At 54.3% G+C, this 23,227-nt stretch overlaps 1 protein-coding gene across 1 annotated transcript; it reads right to left on the bottom strand.

The window, feature by feature from the left end:
* Window positions 1-3,615: 3,615 nt before the first annotated feature.
* NALF2 (NALCN channel auxiliary factor 2) lies at window positions 3,616-23,213 on the bottom strand. Its single transcript, XM_041396745.1, has 4 exons — window positions 23,005-23,213; window positions 22,607-22,963; window positions 4,534-4,705; window positions 3,616-4,040 (listed from the first exon to the last, which is right to left on the bottom strand). Exons 1-4 carry the CDS (start codon window positions 23,197-23,199, stop codon window positions 3,631-3,633), a joined length of 1,134 nt encoding a protein of 377 aa, XP_041252679.1. The 5' UTR covers window positions 23,200-23,213; the 3' UTR covers window positions 3,616-3,630.
* Between the last annotated feature and the right edge of the window lie 14 nt (window positions 23,214-23,227).

Raw genomic sequence — 23,227 nt, 5'->3', positions numbered from 1 at the left:
ATAAATCATTTAGAGCTCACATATTCCAAGGTGGCTTTGGGAATGTGGAAAGCATTTGGGATTGCAAAAGGCCCCTGCTTGAGTGGACACAGGGCTTGGGGTGAAGCATCCCTGGACACAGTAAGGAAGCCCTTCCCCTGCTTATCCAGGCACATTCCTTCTTTATCCAAGCACGCTCACTCCTTTTCCAGGCACATTCCCTCCACTTTGTAATAAAAATAATGCCAGTAGTGTTAAGTGAGACAATGTCACTGTCTGCTTCCCGGGCTGTTCTTTCAGAGAGCAAAGCCAGAGTACTTGGGGATGGAGGATTAGGAGGTTGTAATGTCAGACCAAAGGCAGGAATTTTATCCGATGGGCTCCTGATGATGGACTGCTCCATACACCACTTCCAGCTGCTCCTGCTCTGGGAACAGCCTTGTCTGGATCCGTTTAAGCAGATTGGCAAAGTGTTGAATGCAGCATATGGTGCCCTAAAACCACAAAACTTATTGACAGCAGCCCAGACTCACTAAAGAAAAGATCTTCTACAGCCTTGCTCTGGGAAGACCCAGTACTTTCCTCCCACTTGCAGCAGGTAAAGCCCATCCCATGCTCCCAGAGTGGATCTGCATCCCATGTGCTCTCTCTGGCATCTCATCCTCTTGGAAACACCCCTCGGGAGCTGTGGCCTGGAAAACACAAGGATCTCCTGTCCTGGTGGCCTCCTCACTCCTGGTGGATGGGGCTCAAACCTCCCCAGCAGCCACCCAAACCAGCCCAGCTCTGAATTGGCTCCGCTTCCCGATTCACTGGGATGCAACACCTCCCGAGGGAAGCCTCCAGCAGGTGTTAGGGAAGCTGAAACTGTTCCTCACAGCTCCCAGGTTATCCCAGCAAATCCCTGCCAGCACCCCCCAAAGAAGACTTGGGTTGTTGGATCTCACTCCTGCAGCTCTGTGGAAATAATGGAATCATGGAATGGCTTAGGTTGAAGGGATCTTAAAGCCCATTCTGTTTCACCCTCTGCCATGGGCAGGGACACCTCATACTGGACCAGGTTGCTCCAAGCCCCGTACAACCTGGCCTTGGACACTTCCACAACTTCTCTGGGAGCCTCACATCATCACCCCCAAGCCTGGCCTGGCGCTCCATCACCAGCAGGACACAAGGGTTCAGGGCAGGGAGAAGGACGCGCACCCCCAGGGAGGTGCCGGATCCGGATGTGGTGCAGGGACTGAGGCCGGGCCACGCTGCTCAGTGTCACACATGACACAACGAACAGGGCCAGTGACTCAGGGCCACTTGCTGACGCACCACACTGGGCCATTCTTCTCTCTCCCGATGAGTCGCTCCGAGATTGGACACAGTCTATCTCCGAGAGAGGCGCCTGGAATTAGCTTAACTCTTGGCAGTACAGGAGAAATCTAATTTCCTTTGGGATCCGGCTGTCTGGAGGCAGGGACGGGGCTGTGCTCCCTCCCCTGGCCTGCATGGGAGCTTTTGCTCCTTCTCAGAGCAGCTCCACAACCCACTGCTCACAGAAAACCTAGGGATTGGATCCCGGTTTGCAGAACTGCTCCATGTCCAACCGTTCTGATTGGTGTCAACTGGGCTGAAATTAGATGGATGAGGAATAGTCAAATGAGAGACATCCTACTTTTTGGGTGGCAGTAGCAAGGGAATCTGCTCTGGAAACACTCTCCATCTTCCATGAGCACCACCTCTCCCACCCCAAAAACCATGGGACAATGGGATCACAGGCCTCGTCTCTGCAGAACTTTAGGAACAGGCAACTGGTGGTGTGTAAACATCACCCCAAAGCTCTGAGATTCAAGTCAAAGCAGGAATCAAACATTCAGCTGCTTCTCAGAGCCTCTTTGGTCTGGAAATGGGCTGGAAATGTCAGGAAACCTGTGCTTCCCACGAGATGCCTGGTACTTCCTTCTTCCAGCCAGGCAGGAAGTAGCTTTGCTCATGGGGCTCTGCTCACGGGGCTCTGCTTGGTTTTGCTTCACCTCAACAGACCAGAAACCACAAAACTCCTACAGATCATCAACTCTGGGACTTCTTGAACCCTCACAGGGATCCGAGATCAATTTGGGGTGCAGGACATTCCTCCTGCTCCATCCCTGTCTCCTGCAGTGACCCACGCAGGGCTCTGCTGTAGGTTCCTGTCAAGAGCCAGCCTGGAAACAGAAGGACCATCCCAGCCCCTCGGGGAGCTGGGAGTGGGCTCACACCCAAGTCGTGACCTTGTGCTAAAACACCCTCTCTTCCTTCCCTGCCCACACCCAGGACAAATTACAGCCCCTGGTGCCTGGCCTGGAGGCACCACCTCGCAGTGTCCATGCTGGGAGCAGTTCTGGTGGGTGGGTGGAGAATTGGGAGTTTCCTAGGAAATGACCTGGGGATCAGATCCTAGGGATCTGATGTTTGTTTGGGGCTGAATCCCTGGATATGCTGAGCTCAGGTTAAAAAACCACACCAAATGAGCCAAACGAGGCTACACCAGCCAGCACCTTGCCCAGCCAAGTCCAGCTGGGCTCCCAGAAATTTCCGGATCTGGGGGCATCCATGGATTGAAACTATTCACAAAAATGCTCCTCCCTAGCTGGGCTTTATTAGTGCCTCTTTGTGTGGGAGACTCTCCCTCCAAGCCAGATTTCTCCAGCCCGCTTGCCCAGTCCTCCTGCCATCCAGTCAATGATTTGTAGCTGGGAAGCATGGAAGGATGCCTTTGGGATTCCCTGCATCCAACTGTTGCCACGTGGGATCCCTCTCCCTCACAGCCTGTGTGCTGCTGGAGTCACATCTCCCCAATTCCTCACTGAGACCAGTCCCACCAGCCAGGGAGGACAACAAAAAAGGTTACACCAAATCATCAGGACACTTTGCAAAGTGGGATGTGGGAATGCTGGGGACATCCCTCCTGCTCCAAGCCTCCTCCCTCTCCTCCTCCTCACATAGAGGAGAAGGAAAGGCAAGGCGGGAAGAGCAAGCTGGGATGCAGTGAGACCAACCCCGAGTGGTACCACAGTGCAGTGTCACAGCGTCCCACTCCTGTCCTCAGACGCCACCAGCGAGGCAGCGCCGTGCTGAGGACACTGCGCCCCGCCAGGGTGGCTCTGCCCCGAGCCCCAGTGGCTTTTCCCTGGGACAGGAGTGGGCCAGGCTGTGCCGGGAGGTGCTGCCCCTCCGCCTGCTCCCTCGGGATTCAGACCCAGGAGAAAAAGAACGAGGGCTGGGCTGACCGTCAAACCTCGGCACGGCGCGGGCGGGGAGGCGCGGGCACTCAAGGCACTCGCGGCAGCGGCCGGGGGACACCCGGCAGTCCCATGGGGACACCCTTCGATTCCCAGGGACCCCTCCCCTCAGTCTCCCCGGCCCCGTGCCGTTCCTGCCCTCCCGGCGCCTGCGGGGCCGGCAATGCTGGCCCTGCCCGAACCCTTCTGGCGCCGGGTCCCGCAGCCCTGTGCGCGTTAGAGACTCTTCACCACGGGGATGCCCCGCGCGAGCAGCTCTTGGGGGATGTGCGGGGGTGCGTGTGTGCCACCCCCAATCCCGTGCCTCCCATTGGAGGAATAGCATGTGCCCCCCTTATGGGAAAAGATCTGGCGTTCTCCTTGGAGGTCGGCTCTGCCCTCTGTGTCACTCGTCCCGTGCCACGCTCTCCTCCAGGGCGGGCGGGGTCTCCAGGCCGAGCCCCCCGGCGCCGCCGTGCACGCTCGAGAAGGACACCATGGTGTGCAGGAGCATCAGGACCAGCACGCACAGTCTGATCCTGCTGCTGCCGAGGCGAGACCCCGCAGAGACCGGCAGCAAGGACGGGGAGTGAGGCTGGTGGTACTGGTGGTACTGGTGGTGGTGGTGGTGGTAGAGGTGGTAGTGGTTCTGCCTCTGGTGATGGAGGTGGGGGTCGTGGCGGTGGAAATGGAGCGACTCTGACGCCGTGGATTTGGGGGATGTGTCCTCGTTGCTGTCTGGGGGGTGCTCGCAGGAGTCCCATTGCACCTCGCAGCACTTGGCCTCCTCGTCGGGCAGCTGGTTCTCCAGCAGGCCTGCAGGAAGGAAGGAAGCAGGAGGAGGGGTCAGCGGGACACTGAGGATGAGGCGCAGAGGAAGCGAACCCTGGTGCCCACCAGTTGTGGGATGGGCACACCTGAGAACCAGGACAACCAGACACCCCCTGGGACTGGCCCCAGCATGTCTGTGAGCCTGCGCAGCAAGGCGAGCTCAGGGCTCCCCAAATCCTGCTCACAGTGGTTCAACATCCCCACCCTGCTTTAACCCATCACCTGTAGCTCCCTCCATGCTTTAGCCTTCAGTCAGAAGTAGGACTTTCACCTCCTGGGCTGAGATGTTGCTGTGCCCCCATTGACCCCTCACCCCCATACCCTTGGGGTGGCCACGTTTTGGCATCAGGCAATGTTTCCACACTGCCTCTCCTCCCACTCCACCCCGACAAGCCTTCCAAACTCAGGCAGTGGATTGGAAATTTTCCAGGGCTCACCAACACCCCCCTGTGCCCGGTGTGAGCCCGGCCCTCCTTACCCGTACAGATGAAGCCAGGCAAACCTCCATAGATCAGCTCATCATTGTCCGGTAACACGAAGGGGCACCTGGTCTGCACCTCCAGGCAGTATTGCTTGCATGGGATCCGCTGCCGGCACTGCTGCTGGGTCACGTTGAAGTACTCGGAGCACAGCCACGCCTTGTAGACAGCCTGGGGGAAATCACGGAGAAGGACATGTCACTTCCCCAAGCACTGGGACAGCTGGAGCATTGCAGTGTGGAAGGGGATGGGAGAGCTCCCAGCTCTTGTGGGAAATGTGTGTTGGGGTCATTTGTTGAATGATGGATTCAAACAATCACTGGAGTGTAACAATGGTGGAACTCGTCTATCCAGCTAAATCCACCACAAAAATCAAGCTAATTACCACATGGAATAATGTCTCCTACAGACAGGCATTGTGGCAGATTCTGCCAACATCAATGACCCAAGAGCTCAGTCCGTCACACAAAAATTCAAACGCTGCTTATCACCCATCCCAGAGTGTCCTCCTCATTCCCAAGACATCCCATGGCTCTCCTGGGAAGGGGAGGATTCTCACCTTCTCTAAAGTGCTTTGGCCCCCATCAGCTCTGGACATGAAACAGCAAAACACATCATGGGCTGGTCTTTACTGGAAATTTCCTGCTGGAAAAGCTGCTGGGATGCAGCACATGCAGCCACTGCACCTCAGGCTTGTCCCTCTCTGCCAGCAAATAACACCTTCCTCACCTTCCCCACCAGGTCCTTGGAGAGATTCCCAATTCTCTGATATCTGGAACTTCTGCTGTGCCATTTCTTTTGGCTGAAGGGGGAAACTTGTTCATTTTCCATGGATGTTCTGGCACTGGGATGTACCAGTGGTACAGGTGTCTTCATGTGCTCTGTTCACCTTCCTGATACTTCAAGCTGTGCTTGGCAACATTTCCAGAAGGAAGAGCACCCTGGGGTTTCAGCTGTGACTGAAAGGCTGTGCCACATTCCCTGCCTCTCCATCCTGTCCAGTCCTGGGTTTCCCTCTTCCCTTCCAGCCTCCGTGTGCTTGTGCCCACAGCAGACAGCCAGGCATAGCCCAGCTGGCTCAGTTACAACCATATTCCCAAACTTCCCTTATCTCCCCAGCATCAGGCATGGGGGAAGTTGTTTGTCTCCACTGGCTGTAGCAGACAGGGAAGGAGAACTCCCATTTCCCCTGGTGTGCATCATTCCTCCGGCTGCAAGAAACCCATGGCACTTCCAGTTCATCCACGAACTCATGAGGGCACGAGTGACAGCACCACGGTCATTCCATGACCACATCCAACTTCCTTTGAAACCAGCTAGAAAGGGCTCCCTGTGATTCAAAGAGAGTGAGTTTCCCTCCTCGGCATGCTTAGAGAAACCCAGTGCTCCGCCTTCCAGCTGCATTTTCATTTTCTGGAGCCTTTAAACCCATCACTTCTTTGTTTCCCCATGTTTTTCATAGATCCTTATCATTGTTTCTTTGGCCCACAGTGGTGTCTCAGGATTAAAGCTGGTTGGGAAATTCTTGGCAAGTTCTTTTAGTTTGTTTTTTTTTTTTTTCCTGTAAAATGCCAAATCATGAAAGGAGGTTGGGAAATTCTTGGCAAGTTCTTTTAGTTTGTTTTTTTTTCCCTGTAAAATGCCAAATCATGAAAGCCAGAATTTTCACAGAATTGTGTTAGCTTTGGTGAAACTTCCATCCCAAAAAGTTTAATGGGCACCAGGACACAATTTATGGAGTGAACATTTTGGAGCAGTCCCCAGTACCACGGCCATGGCTGGCCCCTGGGATGTGGGAATGCAGGTGCTTGTTCTCCTTGTCCTGTTGGGTGTTAATTACTGGGACACAGTGGAGCAGCTCCAGAGGAGGGAATAACTCTGCAGAGTGTGAGGACACAAGCAGGAGAGTTTCGAGGTCTGGATCTGCATCCCTGAACATGGAAGTGTTCAGGGCTAGGCTGGGTGGGGTTTGGAGCACCCTGGGAGAGTGGAAGGTGTCCCTGCCTGAGGCAGGGGGTGGGACAGGATGGGTTTAAGGTCCCCTCCAACCCAAACCATGCTAGGACTGCATGATCTGCCCGAGCTGATAGAACTGAGGAGGAAGAGCCTGTGCTCTGGAGGGGCCACAACCCCCAGTGCAACACTTGCTCTCCCTGACAGCCCCTTGTCCCCTGGGGACAGTGTGTGGAGCAAGCAGACATGGGGACAGCAAGGAGGACACAGCAGGACCCCTCAGTGGCTGGCACAGGCACCATGAGTTTCTCTTCGTTGGGAAAGCAGGACCTGTCACTGCTGCTATGGAACCTCAACAGGATGTAAAGGAGGGTTAGAGAGCTCAGGGGACAGTGACACCTTACACTGATGGGACACAGCACCAGGGGGTGTAAAATGGGCTCCAAAGCAGCCACTGGCTGCCCAGGATGCATTCAGACAGGCCATATCCTTATTCCAATCTGAGGACTCAACCAGTCTCTGCCTGGACACGATGCTATTGTTCCCACACACTCCAGTGTAATGTGGAGCAAAACAGAGAGAGGCTTTATTAATTACCTTAATGATTTGGGGTGCCTTTAGAGCAACAAGGAGAGGGTGTCCTGAGAACACCCCAACCCTCGGAGTATCCGACTGGATGAGCTTCTCCTTCCCCTGGAGACCATCCAGGATTTTGGGCAGCTGGTGTGGATGACCTCCTTGAATTTGAACTGGCTGATGTCAGGTGGGTGAATTCCCCCCAAAGCCATGAAGTTTTCAGAATTAAAATCTGGATGGATTAACTGAACCACAACCAGCCTGCAGTTTTAAGGGGAATTATGAACACACAAGAAGCTGGATGGACATCACTGGTGTGCCCAAGTCCCATCTGGGATGGACACCCTGAATCCATCCCTCCAGCTCAGCCTCTTTTCCAGCCCTCATCTGCCTTAGGATAAACATCTCCATCAGTGGGACTTGTGTTTCCCAAGGAGGTTGTTTTACAGCACTTATCTCGCTGCCTACAAGTTTTCCTTCATACTTGACCTACATTTTTCCATCCAAAAGTTCACTCCCTTCAATCATTCCCTCCACCATTCCCTCTCCCTGCTCTGTGTTTACACATCTCTAATATTTGCAGATGTCTCACGCTCCCCCTTTAGTCACAACTCAGGCGAGCTCGGCTGATTTACTCACTCCCATTTCCTGCCAGTCTTCTTCCCAGCTCCGACTCTCCCACGCTGCTTCCCAGATCCCAGTCACATCCCAGCTCCCACCTGGGCTCACATGCAGCCTGGCATGGAGGGTACACTGAGTGCTCCAGCAGAGGATTGTGGGTGTCACTTGAGCTGTCCTAGCTCCAGATTTGGGGGGAAAAGGCAGCTGGAACAGGAGATTTCCCAGAGCTTTGTAGGAAGCTGAGTTCATCCCGCTCTCATGTGGAAACAGCTGGCACAAACAGGCTCTGCAGGGATCCACACATATTCCCCCTAAAATGTTTGTGATGATTCCCATCAGGGAAGTCTGGCAGAGGGTTGGGGTCACACACAGGAACATTCCATGAATTTAATGAAAATATGGAAGAAGACACTGCAAGGAGCTGGTGATACCACTGGGGAGGGCAGAGCTGGAGCACTCATCCAGAACCTGAACCAGGATTCCCTGGCTGCCTTCCATTCTTCCTTTCCTTTCCCTTTGAGGGAAGCACTGACACCAACCAGCCTGTGCCATTCCCTTGTAGCAGATCCTCCAGGTGCTGCAGCAGGAATTCCTGCAGATCTGCAGGATGGAAACTGCCTGTGTGTACTGAAAACCAGAGACATCCAAGACCTGCTGGTCCAACAGGGCTCTCCCATTCCACTGGGATCAGGCTGAGACACAGGTGGATCTCCAGGAGACCCCAGTGTCCTCCCATCACTCACCCACAGAGATCCATGTCACAGACAAGGAGCAAATTCCCTGGGATGCTCAAGGTTTTGGTATCTCCAAGCTTACCCCACACAACCTCCTTAGTTCTGCTGTTAAAAAGGACATGTGAGAATTTAGGACAGGAAGAAATTTATTCCCTGCTTAGATCAACTAGGAAAGCTCCCTGGTTTCCATTCCTGCCCTCTCTGGATTCTTCAGGAAGCGGGTTGGGTTGCAATCAGTGTTCCTGCCATTCTGGTTTGGCTTTTGGCAGATCTCCAGCCTGGCCAAGTAAATTAAAGTGACCTCAACTCCAAAATAGCTCCAGTTTGGTGCCCTCTTTCTGCATTTTTAGCTCTGGAGGATTGGCTGCATGACTCTGAGAAAGCACAGGGAATTTGGCTGCCTAGGAAAGGAGCCAACTTCAGACACCCAATTTATATGGAAGGAAGAGGACAGGCTATCTATCCACATTGGAATTTTGGAGGTGAGATGAAAAACCTCATCATTAAAAAAACCCCAAATGAATTGGATTCTAATGGTGAATTACACTGTCTGCTCACGCTTCCAGTGGGGTCTGGAAGCAGCAGTCAGAGGGATGGTGCTTTCACAGGGAATTCTGTGCCAAATGGGAGTTCTTCCCTGCCTGCACTATTCCCTCTGTCTCCTGGCAGTACCAGGACACCATTCCCCACCAAACAGCTTTTCCAAACTTTTTGTGTCCTTAGGATTTCTGTACAAATCTGGCCACTTCAAGGCCAGTCCAGTTGCTGCCAGTATGTTGGAAACACTGGCACTGCCTGTAGAACCATCCCAGCTGCATTTTGGGAGAACCGAGGAGCAGGAATGGAGCAGCATTCTCAAGATACACCACCACTGCAGAGGATGCAGTGCTTGGGATAGTTTGGATGCTCACTGGGAATGCCAGCTGTAATTAACACAACAAACTGAACAGGAATCAATGCTTGGGAAGTTTCCCCAAGGAAAATCCTGCTAATGGCACAAACATAACAAATCCTCCTCCTTAATGAGAGGTGGGGATTGGGGCAGCATCCCCAGACCAAAATCCATTTCTCTGGAAGAGGGAGATGCAGACTGGAAGGCAGAGTGAAATAGGGAAGTTTTACCTAAAAAATAATCTCAGAAGGAGACCTGGGAGTGTGCTTGGACCAGAGGTGAGGATCACTCTGGAAGTTGGGCTCTGCCATCATGATTCTCCTTTCCCTCTTCTCACTGGGTGCACCCAGCTCCCAGCAGGGATGGGAAGAAAAATCCCGGCCTGCTCCTGCCAGACCCCCAGCCTGGAGCAGCCCCCTCCCCTCCCAGAGCAGTTCCTGGGACTCACATTTCCATCCTGGTCTGAGAGGAGCATCTGGAGTGGCTGTGCCTCATTAATCTTGGACACAGGGAAATGAGCACCGCTAATGAGCCGCTCGGGCAGCTCTCCAAGCTCTGGCACACAAGGATGCAGCGCGGGAAGCAGGACAGGCTGGGGGAGAGAAGAGCCCCCCTGGATGGCAGAGGATTAAGGGAATACTGAGGTGCAGGGCCAGCCAGGAGGAGTCACAAACACATCTGCAATGTCCAATTACCACTGTATTCAATTAACTCAGACAGTAACAATGTGGAGCTTTAAACCAGCTTCTTTTAGGCTTTTGAAAAAAATTCTCCTTGCTATGGGCTGTTCCAACATCATCTCTGGAACAGCTGATTTTTAGTTTCTTTGATAGTTCTGGAGTTGTTATCCCTGCCTTGACACATTCACATGCTCTGGGTTAGGACAGAGGGGACAAAAACAGCAACCCAACCCTAAACCCCAACAACTGGGCAGGATTATGGGATTTGTATTGTTTTTCCTTCATTTTTAATATAAAGTTGCCTTTTGCCTGGCGATGACAGCACTGGAGCCGCAGCTCCTCCGTTTCCCAACCAGGGGAGCCTCTGCCCATTGTACCCAGCTCCAGAGGGCACAGAATGGTGGCTGTGGTGGGCACTGGGATGGGGCTGCCAGCAGGAATGCCTGGGACACGGATGGGGACGGGGGAATGGGGATGGATGCATGCAGGCTGCAGGGAATGGTGGGAATCCCAACTGGAGTGGGTGTTCCTCAAACACCACTGGAAGCTCCACACAGAGCTGCTGGGCTGGCTGGCACGTGCCCATTCCAGGCACTCCATTACCCTGCAGCCCACTCCTCTCCAGGGTTGGTTTTCCCAGAAGTTTTTCCTCAGCCATCCCACCCATGACAGCAGTTTGCATCCTGATGTTGTGTGTCATTTGGGCACAGGGGGCCTGGGTCTGGCACTGACCAGGCTCATCCTCCAGGAAGGTCCTGGGCAATGGAACATCCCCTGTGCTCCCAAACTTGCCACCTACATCCCACAGGACCAGACTATATCCCTTGTCCTGAGTGATGAAATCACTTCCAAATTACCTGGAAGCAACTTGTCAGAGCTACTCATTCACCACTCAATCACCCCATGAAGCAGCTGATAGTTTTAAAATTTAGAACTTTTAGTTTCCATTTTAAGAATAAAGCATTTTAGCTTTAATTCCCAGTTCCTGGATTAAAGAGACTGTGTGAATGCTCCTTCTTTTAGATGGAAAAGCCCCAAATTTCCCCTCCACATCCAAGCCACTCAAACCCAGCCTGAAACACAAATCACCCCAGTCGCTCACTGGTCAAAATTAAGAGAAAACAGCTTTAAAGTGTGACTCCCACACACCTGACACACTCAAGGCCCAGGTAACAACTGCCACACTATGTCACGATATCAGGCAGCTCAACACATGCCTTGGGAAGGACTGGAGTGGGAAAGGCCGGGAGAACCAGCACCCCAACCTGTCTCTGCAACCACAGAGCACCCACAGGTGATGGGCTGCGGGGCGACAGTGCCAGCTCCCAGCTCCAGGCAGTGCCAGCTCCCAGCTCCAGGTAGGAGGTGGCAGTGCCAGCTCCCAGCTCTGGGAATGCTCTCAGGGGACAGACATCACAGACATCACAGCCTTCTGGCTTTGCTCATCTGCTCATGGCACCGAGGGCTGCTGTGTGCAGAGCCCAGGGAAAAGCCTGGTCTCACCCAGCAGATGCCCTGGAACAGAGGGCTCCCACTGCCCTTGGAACAAGCCCAGGAGGCAGAGCTTGTGCTTGCACAGAAGCAGGAAGCATTCCCTGGAAGAGCAGAGCTTGTGGATTTGCTTTGGACACCTCTGACAGCTCCTGTGCTGAGGGGACAGAGCACACGGCATCCCAACATGGCCATGTGCCTGTGCCTGTTGATTAATCACAGTAATTAATGGCACAGCTGGATGAACAGGAAGGCAGTGACCACTGCCAGGCCCTCCTGCTTCCCACAGCCAGAGCCTGTCTCCATGCATGTCACAGGCTGCTCCATGCCCTGCCCAGCAGTGTCTGCAGCCCTTTCCCTCCCACCACAGCTCCCACTTTTCCCAGTGCAGGCTGGGATCTGGCTGGAGGTTACCCCCTGTCCAGCCACCCAGCTCTGCCTGACCATTCCTACAGCCCCCAGCCCTTTGCAGGAGGCTTTTGATCCCAGATCACTGCTATAAAATCCCAATTCCCATGGAATATTTCCATTTCATTATCCAACTCCACCTCGGGGTAGATGCATCCTCTCTCCAAGGGGGGTGAGCACGGGGTGACAGTGCTCTGCTCACGGAAGGGAGCTCTTATCCCAGCATTCCTGATGTCAGTCTCCTGTTCAGTCCCCCCTCCTCACATCCTGGGTGTGTCCCCTCTACTCACCCTGGGAATTCCCTGGCAGTGTCTGGGACATGGTGTCCCAGCCATGGTGGGCTGCCCGTGGGCACTGCTGCCAGACCCCAGGCACAGCCAGTCCCTGTCCCAAGATCCCAGCCTGGGAGCACAGTGAGGCCACAGGGACCAGCATTCCCAGCCTGCAATCAATCCAGGCTGCTGCTCTGTGCTCCTCTTTCAAAAAAACTCTTGGCTGGGCTTTAGAGAAGAGAAGAGCAGCTTGTCAGGAAGGCAAAGCCAGCTGGAGTGTGGAGGTTTGTGTGGGAAGGGGGTGGACACCAGGAGACAGGGACAAACAGCTGGTGGCCAGGGAGAGAGCAGCTCTCACTGGCATCTGGAGGGCTCTGTCCTTGTGACACCACATGGCTATGCCCCAAGGTGGAAGAGGGGAGGCCACGTCTCCAGTTCCAGGGACTCACCACACTCTGAGGTAAGTTCTTCCCAATATCCCATCCACCCCTGCCCTCTGGCCATGGAAGCCATTCCCAGTGTCCTGTCCCTCCATCCCTTGTCCCAAGTCCCTCTCCAGCTCTCCTGGAGCCCCTTCAGGCACTGGAAGGGGCTCTGAAGTCTCTCTGGAGTCCCACCTTCTCCAGGTGAGCAACTGGAAGGGGCTCTGAGGTCTCTCTGGGAGTCCCATCTTCTCCAGGTGAGCACCCCCAGCTCTCCCAGCCTGGCTCCAGCCCTTGGAGCAGCTCTGTGCCCTCCTTGAGACTCGCTCCAGCAGCTGCATCCCGTACAATCCCTCACCTGCCAGCCCCAGTGGGTCAGATACCAGCCCATCCTACCAGCCCAATGACTTAAAAAGTAATTAAAGACCTCTGCAAAACTGGAGCTGAACACGGGGACTCACCACACTCTGAGGTAAGTTCTTCCCAATATCCCATCCACCCCTGCCCTCTGGCCATGGAAGCCATTCCCAGTGTCCTGTCCCTCCATCCCTTGTCCCAAGTCCCTCTCCAGCTCTCCTGGAGCCCCTTCAGGCACTGGAAGGGGCTCTGAAGTCTCTCTGGAGTCCCACCTTCTCCAGGTGAGCACCTCCAGCTCTCCCAGCCTGGCTCCAGAGGGGCTCCAGCCCTTGGAGCAGCTTTGTGCCCTCCTTGAGATTCACTCCAGCAGCTGCATCCCATACAATCCCTCACCTGTCAGTCCCAGTGGGTCAGAAACCAGCCCATCCTACCAGCCCAATGACTTAAAAAGTAATTAAAGACCTCTGCAAAACTGGAGCTGAACACGATGGAGTTGGGGACAGAGGGAAAGTGAGGTCCCTGCAATCCATTAGGATGGCTTGAGGAATTCACTCCCATTAGATCCTGCTGCAGCCAGGGGCTTAGCAGGATTCAAAAGTGGATTAAACATTTATACACCTAATGAGAACATCCTGTTACATTAGATAGGATATAAAAAAATAAAGGCGAGACACTTCAGTGCCACGAGCCATAAATTACCCACCAGTGATGGGGGCAAGGGAGAAGTTTCTCTGCTCATCCCCCTTCCAAGGAAGTGGTGAGGCTGGAAAACTGTTCTCAGGATGGTGTGAGTGTCCAGCCCAGCTAGGGCTTGTCTCAGCAGGGCTGTCTTGTATCCAATGCCTATGGAACAGCCCAATCCTGTATTCTGCCAGGAGCCCTTTGCACGGCATCCTGTGAGGTGCCACTTGGCTTGAGTGGGAATGGGACAGGGTATGAGGCAGCAGGAGGAAGCTGGTCCCTCATGTCATCCTTGTGCACCCCACAGAGATGGGCAAGCAGCAGGATCTGGCCCATCCCTGCTCCCTCATGGAGCAAACAGCAGGGAGACAGGAGCATCCCAGCTCCTGGGCACCTTCCGTGGTCACAGGGAGGTGCAGTTTTCCATGCTCATGTGCATGGTTTTCCATGCTCATGCTGGGTCTTGCAGCCACCTCAAGCTGTGCCCACGGGTCCCTTAAACACGAGCAAAGATGATTTTGAGATGCTTATCAGCACTCCTGGCAGCTCCTACTGCTGGAGACACACAACAGGCCATGGCTCATGTCAGACCCAAGAGCTGCAGTCTCTGGTTTTCTCTCCCTGGCTGAACAGCACTTGCAGAAATCTCCTGCTCCCTTCCAGGGGAGGAAAGCCCCAGGATAACTCTCAGTCTCCGTGGTGAGCAGCAGGCAGGCGCTCCCGGCTGGCATCGCTCCTCAGACGGAGAATCCCAAGGGATGTGCTACTGCAGGGAAACCCATTCCTGCTGCTCTCCCCTGGAGCGAGCCCAGGACAGGCTGGGGCTCTCCCTGTCCCTCGTGCTCCACAGAGTGGAAGTGCTTCCCCTGCATTCCCAAGAGCAAGGGGTGTCTGGAGAGTGATGCCAGGACCACACTCTGAGCCAGGCTGCCACCCCAGAGCTCCTGGTGCTTCCTGACAGTCTCATTTGAACGGGAGAGCAAGGAATGATGACAAACAAGCAACACAGCAAGGCAGGAAAACACTGCTCCCTGCACACACAGGCAGAATCCCCTGTGGATTCCTCCTCTCCACATCCAGTTCCATGGAAAATGACACAGAAGACAACCAGCTCCAAGGAATATGACGCTGAAGACCAAGAGCAGATCAGGGAGATGCCCAGGTCTGAAGGGGGTTGAAATCATTACATTAAAATACAATTACACAAACACAGCTCTTGTTCTGCTGGCACTGGTCAGTCCTTCCCAAACTGCAGCTATTCAGAAAATTCCAAGAAAATTCCACTTGCCTCCTTTCCCTCTGTAAACACCAGCAGTGGGGAATGCTCGGGACTGGGGCCTGCAGGCTCAGGGCGTTCCAGGCTCCCTGATCTGTGCAAAGCCAGGAGCTGGCACACCCCTCACCAGGAAAACCCCCAACCCAGCCACTTCCAGGCCCCCTCTCCAGCTCCACTTTCACTCTCCTGTCCATCTGCAGCCTCCACCCACCAGCAGTGCTGCAGAGCTGCCATGCAGGGATAAGATTCCAGCCAAGATGCCAAACATGTGTATCTGTTACTCCCAAGAGGATGAGCAGGGCAGGTGGCATTTCCTTCTCCAGCCAGGACCAGGAACATCAGGGTGCTGGCGCAGACAGAGCTCTGGAAAACCAAATCCTTGCCAGGTGAGGCCATTTCATGCTGCTTTTTGAACAGAGTGGCCACGTTGGCAGCATCTGGGGGAGCCAATGCTGCCAGCACTGCTCTTCCTGTGACACCCCAGGAGCATGGCTGGGAGAGAGGCCCCAGGGAAAAGCCAGGCACTGGGAAGAGGAGCAAGGCTGAAGCAGGCGAGCCATTCCAGGCAGGCAGCTGCTGGCTCTGCCCACGGGAATGGGGCTGGAGCAGCGTGGACAGATGGCTACTTCTTGCCTCTGTGTCTCATTCACAGATTTGCTGTCCCTGAGTCATTGCCCTTCAAAGGACAGCAGAGCTGAGCTCCTGCGTGGAGCCAGGCATGAGTCGAATCCTAATGGCATCCCCGTGACAGCGGGAATAGCCCCCGGCAGCCAAGTACATCCTGCCTCTGCCACCTGCCTGCCTCCCACCCTGCAGGGCAGCCCTGGAGCCTGCAGCAGAGGAAAAGCCTGTGGAGCATCCCCAGGGACAGGCCTGGGGCTGTGGGATGTTTTGACAAACCCTCTCTGTGTGGGATCCTTGGCACTGCCCAGCACCGGGGTCAGGCCAGGCCATGTGTGATCCCCACTGGGCAGAACGGCTCCTTCCCTGATGGAAAAGAATCCCGTCCTCAGGCAGGGACCAGGTGAAGCCCGTTGTGAGGGCAGGTCCAGCTGGGCTCAAGCAGACACCCAGCGCATCCTCTCCCACCTCCTGGGGCTGGGGTAGGAGGTGCTGCCTCCTCTCCCTGGGATGCGTGCAGGGCTGGAAATCAAGGCAGCACTAGCAGATCCCTGTGTCCATGGGGAGCGCAGATCACTGCCTGGTAGGAAAAGCAGCATGGCAAGACAGCCCTGACCTGGACGGCCACAGGCAGCCTGTGACAATGGATGTGCACAGCAAGGGCGCTGGGGTGGTGTTGTTTTCCCAGATCTCACACTTTGCTGATATCACCGCACCTGCTGCTGAGCTCTGACTCCCAGAGCCTTCCCGCACCACACAGAGCAGCTGGATACTTTCCATCTCCAGCTGCTGAGGTGGCATTTCCGAGGAGCTCATCTCAACCTGCTGGTGAAGCCCCTGTGCCCACCATGCTCCCAGGGATGGGCACACATAGAGAAGCTGGGCTTGCATCCGGCACTGATGGCACAGGCACAGCTGGGAGCACACGGAGCAGGAACCGGTGCTAGAGCCTGTGGCACTTGGAGCTACTGGTGACAGTTTGATGGAGAGAGATGTCACCCTCCCTCGCTGTCCCTGCACCATTTGCTGACCTGCCTGTTGCTCCATGGAGACCTGCCGCTGCCTTGGGAAACTTGTGGGTTGTCTCCGCAGCACCTCTGGCAGACACAGGTGAGGACAGGCAGACAACAAAGACTGACAGATAACCAGAGCAAAAGAGGCAGCCAAAAACCACCCAATCCCCATTAAATCCCTCCCATTCACATCCTGACCCCAAGAGAGACCACTTCATCCCACAGCACCTGCGTAGGTTCGGCCTCCAGCCCACCACACACTCCCAGGCAGTTTGAGATGTCTCCATCCTAAGCAAAACTCACGACCATCCAAGCAGCATCTGAGCATCCCCACTCCCACCTGGCTTGCAGCCCTCCCAAGTTCCAGGTACCACTGGAGCATCCCTGACACCTCTACATCTTTTATTCCAGGGGGCAAACTCCTTCCATCAGTTCAGCTTTTCTTTCTCCTATTTTTCAAACCCTGATCTCTGTTTTCAAGCATTGAGGAGGTACCAGACATTGGGCTGTGAAGAGGCTGCAGCCACAGCACCTGCAGACCAAACCCACCATGGTCCTTTGGCTCAAATTCTTTATACAACTGAACCACATTTTTGTGCAGGGCTGCAAAAAATTCCCTTTGTTCCCATGGAATGGGTGGGGAACATGGAGCTCACACTTGGCTAAGCTCATGCATGTGCTCCTGCTCAAGCTGCCAAATGACTGCACTGATGTGCTGGAATCACTTTCGAATTCACTCTGGAACCTTTTTTCACCTCATGAAACACCTCACTGGCCAGGCTAGTTTTGGAGAAGATCTGGAGCTGACACAGGTGTGTGGGAACAGCCTCTCCCCTCCTGCTGTTCCTGGTGCACCAAAAGCTCCACAGGAGACCAGGTCCAGGGTGCAACCTTGCAGTCACCCATCCATAGATTCTTTGGAAGCGTCACTTCTAAAGTAACTTAGCAACCCTAAATAACCTCAAGTAACTTAGTAACTTTAAAAAAGCACAAGGTTTTGGTGAAACCACTTTTGCTATGGTTCTCAAGGGACCTTCTTTCTGTGCAAGGAGCCATCCAGGCTCAGAGCAGGAGTGCACCAGGTTTAGCAGCATTTTGGATAAGCCCAGCCGAAAAAAACCTCAACTTGAGCTACTTTTGTGAAGGTAAAATGCTACTTTGGTTCCCTCAAGAGGTGTCCCTGGCACTGGGATAACCCCAAGACATGGTGTTCCCAAAGCTCCTGGCACCAGCAGGCTTAGGTTTCCAGAGGATGTTCCACAGGCAGAGATGCTCTGCAGGGATGCTGATTGCTGATGCTATTCCTGGTTAAACAAGAGCCAGAAAACAGGACCCCAGAGAGTGCTGAACCTGGGCACTGGGGATTTGCTCCCTGCTCCGTGTGGGATGTGCCAGGGATGATGCCAGAGCAGGAACAGCCTCCATTTCTCACCACATCACTATGCACCCATGGCACAGAAACACCAGCAAAGCCTCAGGAGTGAGAACCTGCCCTGCCAGGGGTGCTGGGGAAACCAGAGGTGCAGAACCAGATCCCACAGCCACAGGCCCGCGTGCTGAGAAACCTGATAATCTAATCACGTCTGAGAAGCTACAGGTCCTGTCCAGCCCAGCCTGCCCAGCTCTGCTGCCAGCCCCCTCCTGCCTGTCAGCCCTTCTCTCGCCACAGCTTTGTTTCTTGCAGCCTAATGACTCCTTAATTCCGCAGGCTTTGTCCCATAGATCTTGATTTGCCCCAGGACTGGCGGGAGGGGGCACTTTTGGGAGCAGTTGGGCGGGAGCCAGCATGCAGAGCTCGGCCTTGGCATGAGCAAAGCTCTCATCTGGTGTCTGAGCTGGAGCAACACTGCTCTTTTCCTGTTTGGAAAGATGGGAAAGGCACAAACGAGCCCTAAGCATCCCTCAGGGCACTGCTTTGGAGGGACAGCGATTTGCTCCTGCACTAAGCCCTGCAAAGCCTGGGCTGACAGTTTGAGTGCTGCTGCTGCCCCACATTTCCTGATGGATATTCGAGTCCAATATCCACATCCCCAGGCTGTGACCTCCTCAAGCCCCTTTGGAGGATGCTCCAAAGTGTCCCCACAACTGCTCAGTGCACCAAGTTCACTGCATCTTGCAGTGACAAAGGGTACAAGTTACACAGCAACAGGCGAGATGGAGGCCACCAGCAGCTGCTCCTGACTCAATTAATGACTTTTCCCTCTTATGTTCAGAAAAACACAGGCATTTGCCACCTTTTATCCACATCATCCCTACCTAGCAGCATGACCCAGCAGCTGGCAGGCAGATCCTCGCAGCACGAGGTGAAATGTATTTGAGAAGATGGATGGACCTTGTGAACCCACTTCCATCCCTTCCTCCTGTCCACAGGACACTGCTGCCCCTGTCCAGGTGCATCCCTGTGGGAGCCAGACCCTCAAAATCCCACCAAATGCAAAATACAAATAATAAACTCCAGAATGCATCTTCATGTTTCACTGTCTCTCAGCCACAGGGATTTCTGGTGTCAGTTGGAAGAGTAACAAATAAAACATTTCCAGGGAGTGATTTGGAAGCTGACTGTGCTGCACAGGACTAACAACATATGCAGAAAGTGGGATCTGCCCAGGAATGATCCCCAAGCAGAAAATAAAAAGGGGGAGTATGACAGCACTGAGTAATTTCAGCAGCTGAATTACACACAGACCCCACCATTTCATGGGATTCCTATCTCCCAGGAGGACTTTGGTCCAGTCTTCCCCTATCTCCAGGCACAGATGGATGTTGCAGACAGATAGAGAAACTATAAAAGAAAGGCCTCATAAAATCAGGCCTGCTCTGGTAAAGCAATAGCTAGCCTGTCATTTCTTCTAAATGCAGCTAGAACTTTGCAAGTTCCCATGTGAAAACAATCTGGGTATGAACAGCTCATTAATGTAAAAACTTTTTTTGGGTGATAAATAAGTGCACCTGCACTTATTAGATCTGTTCCAGGAGAACCCACAGAAGAAAAATGTAAACAACTTGAACCTTAGCACATACACACAAATCACCTTCTGACCAACACAGGAAGTAGTAAGAAAACTACCAGGTAATAGTGCACAGGAGGTCTGTGAAAACCGTATAAAATAAGTTATGTGAATAAAGATTTGGCTTTTCCCACATGAAGAAAATGGAGCTCAAGTGATTTATTCCAACAGATGGATCTGGAGTTGGGATGTCTAGGATGCTGTTTCCCCTCCTGGCAGGACCTGCTTTTTCTCCCGAAACCTGAGGGCAGCTCTCAAGATGGATTTTTAACAGGGCATTATGTGTCTCCTGAACTTACACACTTCCAACATTTTAGCTCAGGGTGAAACCTGCTGCCATAGGAAGGAACTGGCAGCTCCAGTTGGGATTTGGTGTTGCTGTTCTTTGAAATCAGGTGGAATAAAGAGCCAAAATCACCGGAGTGGTTTGGCTGCCATAGAGCTCCCTATGAGCTGTCTACTGTGTTCTTAGGCATCAAATTCCAGAGGGATCCGTGCCTCAGCAGAGGGAGGCTGTGTGCAGGTGAGCTGGAGGTGCTGTGCTTCCTGAAAATCTTCAATTTTCCAGCTGCTGTTACAGAATGGCAGGGATGTGAATAGGATGCAGCACTAACCCTCCACACTCAGCCCTGCTCCCACGGCCCCATGTCCCAGAAATATCATTTAAATCTCGTTTCTCCAGCTCCAGAGCTCAAGAAGCCAGAATCCTGCTGTGAGGGCTCTGCAGGAGCTCTCACACTGGCCAAGCTGCACATTCCACTGTTTTCCTCCACTCCTTTGCTGTTTTCCTGGTATTTGCTCTCAGATGTTATCCCTGTCAAGCAATAACACTGCCATCCCTCACAAACAGGTATTACCCAGCACCTGGATGGGAATCACAAATTCGAACTGCTTCAAAAATCCCACCAGCCACATTTTTCCAAGGCAATGAGTAGCTGTAGTCCCTGCTCAAGTCCAGAGGACTCAAAATCAGGCCAAAACTCACTCGTCACCACAGTGCTGGAAGGGTCTGGTATTAGCCTCAATTCACAGATGGGGAACAGCCACTAAGAGGGAAAATCTGAGTCTCATGGATGTGAAAGGCTGGAGTAAGACACATAAATATGGAGTGAATGGCCTTAAACAAGCAGCCTGATTTTTCAGGAGCAACCAAAAGGATGGGAGCTGTGAGGGCTCCAGTGGGAGTGTGTAGACTTGGGCACTCTTATGGGAATTTCCCAGTGGGTGGCCCAGGGGAGTGTGCACAGGTTGTCCCTGCTGCTCCTGCCTCCTGTTGCTTCCCAAGTGCTGCCTGTGGAATGCAAGGTTGAAGCTCACAGATGCTCTAAGGATGCACTGACATGGCACAGAACCAATTCAGAGGAACGAGTCCTGCCACTGCCTCCAGCTCTGCATCTGCCCTGCACATTTCCTGCTCTCCCATCAAGGATGTTAAACCCAGGGACAATTAATGGAGACTCATTGAAGCACAGCTCTGTTTCTACACACTTTGGAGTCTCAACATAATTATTTTCGCACCTCTTTCACTTCTCTCTCTGGGTCTCCCAGCAGAGATGGAAGCTAAGCTTGAAGTTGTAGTGTTTATGCTCCACGAGACATGGCATAGGGAGATCCTGATCTTGCTGGGCCCCTGGAAGCAGGAGCAGCACAATGGACAGCACCCTGTGGAAGTGGAGCAGCAGGACCAAACTACTCAGAGCAGGTTGAATACCACGTCCCTTGGAAACCACAAGGGGAATGTGGGAAGCAGACTGTAATTACCTGCCTTGGCCCGGGCCCAGAGCACAAACACAAGCTCCTGCTCAAACCCAGCTCCCCACAAAAGCGACCCTATCCTTGGAATAGTGGCCAGGATCTCACCAATGTGCCCTTGCTGAAAGACACCCCCTTGGTGTCCCAGGGCTGCTCTTGGTGCTGCTCCTGCACTTTCCCAGGGCATGAACACCACTTCAAGAGCTGCTCTGCAAATCCAAGTGTCCCTCAAAACTCCTGTCTCAGAAGAGGAGCAGCCAGTCCTGTTGTACTGCCAGAGAGGAAGCACTGCCAACATCCCTGTGGGGACAATGCTGTCACACACCCCAAGACACAGCTCTGAGAAAGGGAAGCAGATTTAATTATGGAGACCATTGCACTTCCCAGAGGTGATGTCTGGAAGGAGCATGCACAGGTGAGCCAGGCAGCTTGGAGCTGGTGGAAGCTGGAGGCACCACGGGTTTGTAAGAACGAGCATCCAGCACAACCACACTGGGGGCCTGATGGAGATCTGACCACGACTCTCATCTGGGAGAGGAGATGGCTCCATACTGAGCCTTGATCCCACTGATGCTGGGAGACATAACCAACAGTCAGTGACACTGGGGGGAACACCAAGGTGGGAGGCACATTCCAGAACCCCTGGGCAGAAAGGGTGTAAGAGCTGGAAAACAGCTGCTGCATACAAGGAAGGGGCCCTGGCACCACGGTTCATCTCAGGTCACCACTGGTCTAATGACAGCCAGGCAGAACCCTGAGCTGTCCCAGGAGCAGCAACAGGTCTGAGGCAAAGGTGAGGGGCCTCACATGTGCCCCAGCTCAGCCCCTGTGTGCACAAGGGTGCACACGGAAAGGGGTGTGGGTGAGGCTAGCATGGACTGGGGTGTCAGGAGTGAGGTACTTGGAGTGAGGTGACATGTGGAGATTGAGGTGTCAGGACAGGCATGATGAGTGTGAGCTGCAAGGATTGGGGTGCTAGTAGTGGGGTGTCATGAGTTGGGTGCTTGGACTGTGTTGGGAGCAGGGTGTTGGGAATGGAGTGCTGGCAGTGGGATGACAGGAGCTGCCTGTGTGTGCACAGTGTGAAGGGATGTGCGAGTGCTGATTCAGGCCAAGTCCTGCTTTGCCTTCTCTGTCCCACCACCCTGTCCCAACTTCCCAAGGGCTCCAGACCTATCCCACCACCACTGCCAGGAGAATTTGGGGAGCAGAGGGAGATCCCAGCCCGCAGGTAGGTGTGAGAGCAGTTGGACCACGGTACCCCCATACCACCAAGCCCGCTGTGACCCAGCTCACCCGGGACGCCCCCTCGTACCTTGCAGTCCGTCAGGCAGGATCTGACCGAGTACTCTTCCGATTGCAAGTACTTCTCCAGCAAGAGGTCGAACTCCTCGTATTTTTCCTGAGCGTGTTGGTCCAGCCGCTGGTACGCCTGGACGCAGCTGCTACAGGCCTCCCCGTCCAGCGCCCCGGCCGCCGCCACCACCAGGTCCACCATCAGGTTGTCCAGGCTGCAGTCCAGGCCGTCGGGGCCGGCCATCTCCCGCAGCAGGTCCCAGATCGTGTAAGTATCACAAAAGGAGAGGTTGAAGTTCCTGAAGTAAGCCTGCAGGAAGGTCCTTTTGGAGGAGGGCGAGGCGAAGAAGGGCGCGGCGGCGGCGGCGGCGGCGGCGGCGGCGGGGGGCGAGCGCAGGGGCGCGGCCGCTCCCGCGCCCGCAGCTTGGCCCCGGCGCAGAGCCACAGATGGTCGGAGAGGAGCACGGTGAAAAAGAGGAGCGAGGCGAGCGACAGGCGCCATTTCTGCGCCCGCTCGGGGTCGGCCACCGGCTTGTCGCTGCGGCGCGGCGCGCAGCACACGGCCCCGCCGGCGGCGCCCCCGCGGGGGGACATCCAGGCGCCGCGGATCATGCCGGGGGCGCGCGGGCGGCAATGCAAG

Source organism: Onychostruthus taczanowskii, unplaced genomic scaffold (assembly GCF_017590055.1).
Source record: "Onychostruthus taczanowskii isolate IOZ18803 unplaced genomic scaffold, ASM1759005v1 scaffold13, whole genome shotgun sequence".
Classification (NCBI taxonomy): domain Eukaryota; kingdom Metazoa; phylum Chordata; class Aves; order Passeriformes; family Passeridae; genus Onychostruthus; species Onychostruthus taczanowskii.
The sequence above is the reverse complement of the archived record's forward strand: the minus strand, read 5'-3'. Positions and strand labels throughout refer to the sequence as shown.

What these genes read in the sequence shown, in the direction of transcription:
- NALF2 (XM_041396745.1), bottom strand. Translation starts at nt 23,199, where the DNA reads ATGATCCGCGGCGCCTGGATGTCCCCCCGCGGGGGCGCCGCCGGCGGG. An exon ending in GCGCCGGGGCCAAGCTGCGG is followed by an intron (nt 22,964 to 23,004) that starts GCGCGGGAGCGG and finishes CCCCCCGCCGCC; the next exon opens with GCCGCCGCCGCCGCCGCCGC. An exon ending in GCCTGGCTTCATCTGTACGG is followed by an intron (nt 4,041 to 4,533) that starts GTAAGGAGGGCC and finishes TCCTTCCTGCAG; the next exon opens with GCCTGCTGGAGAACCAGCTG.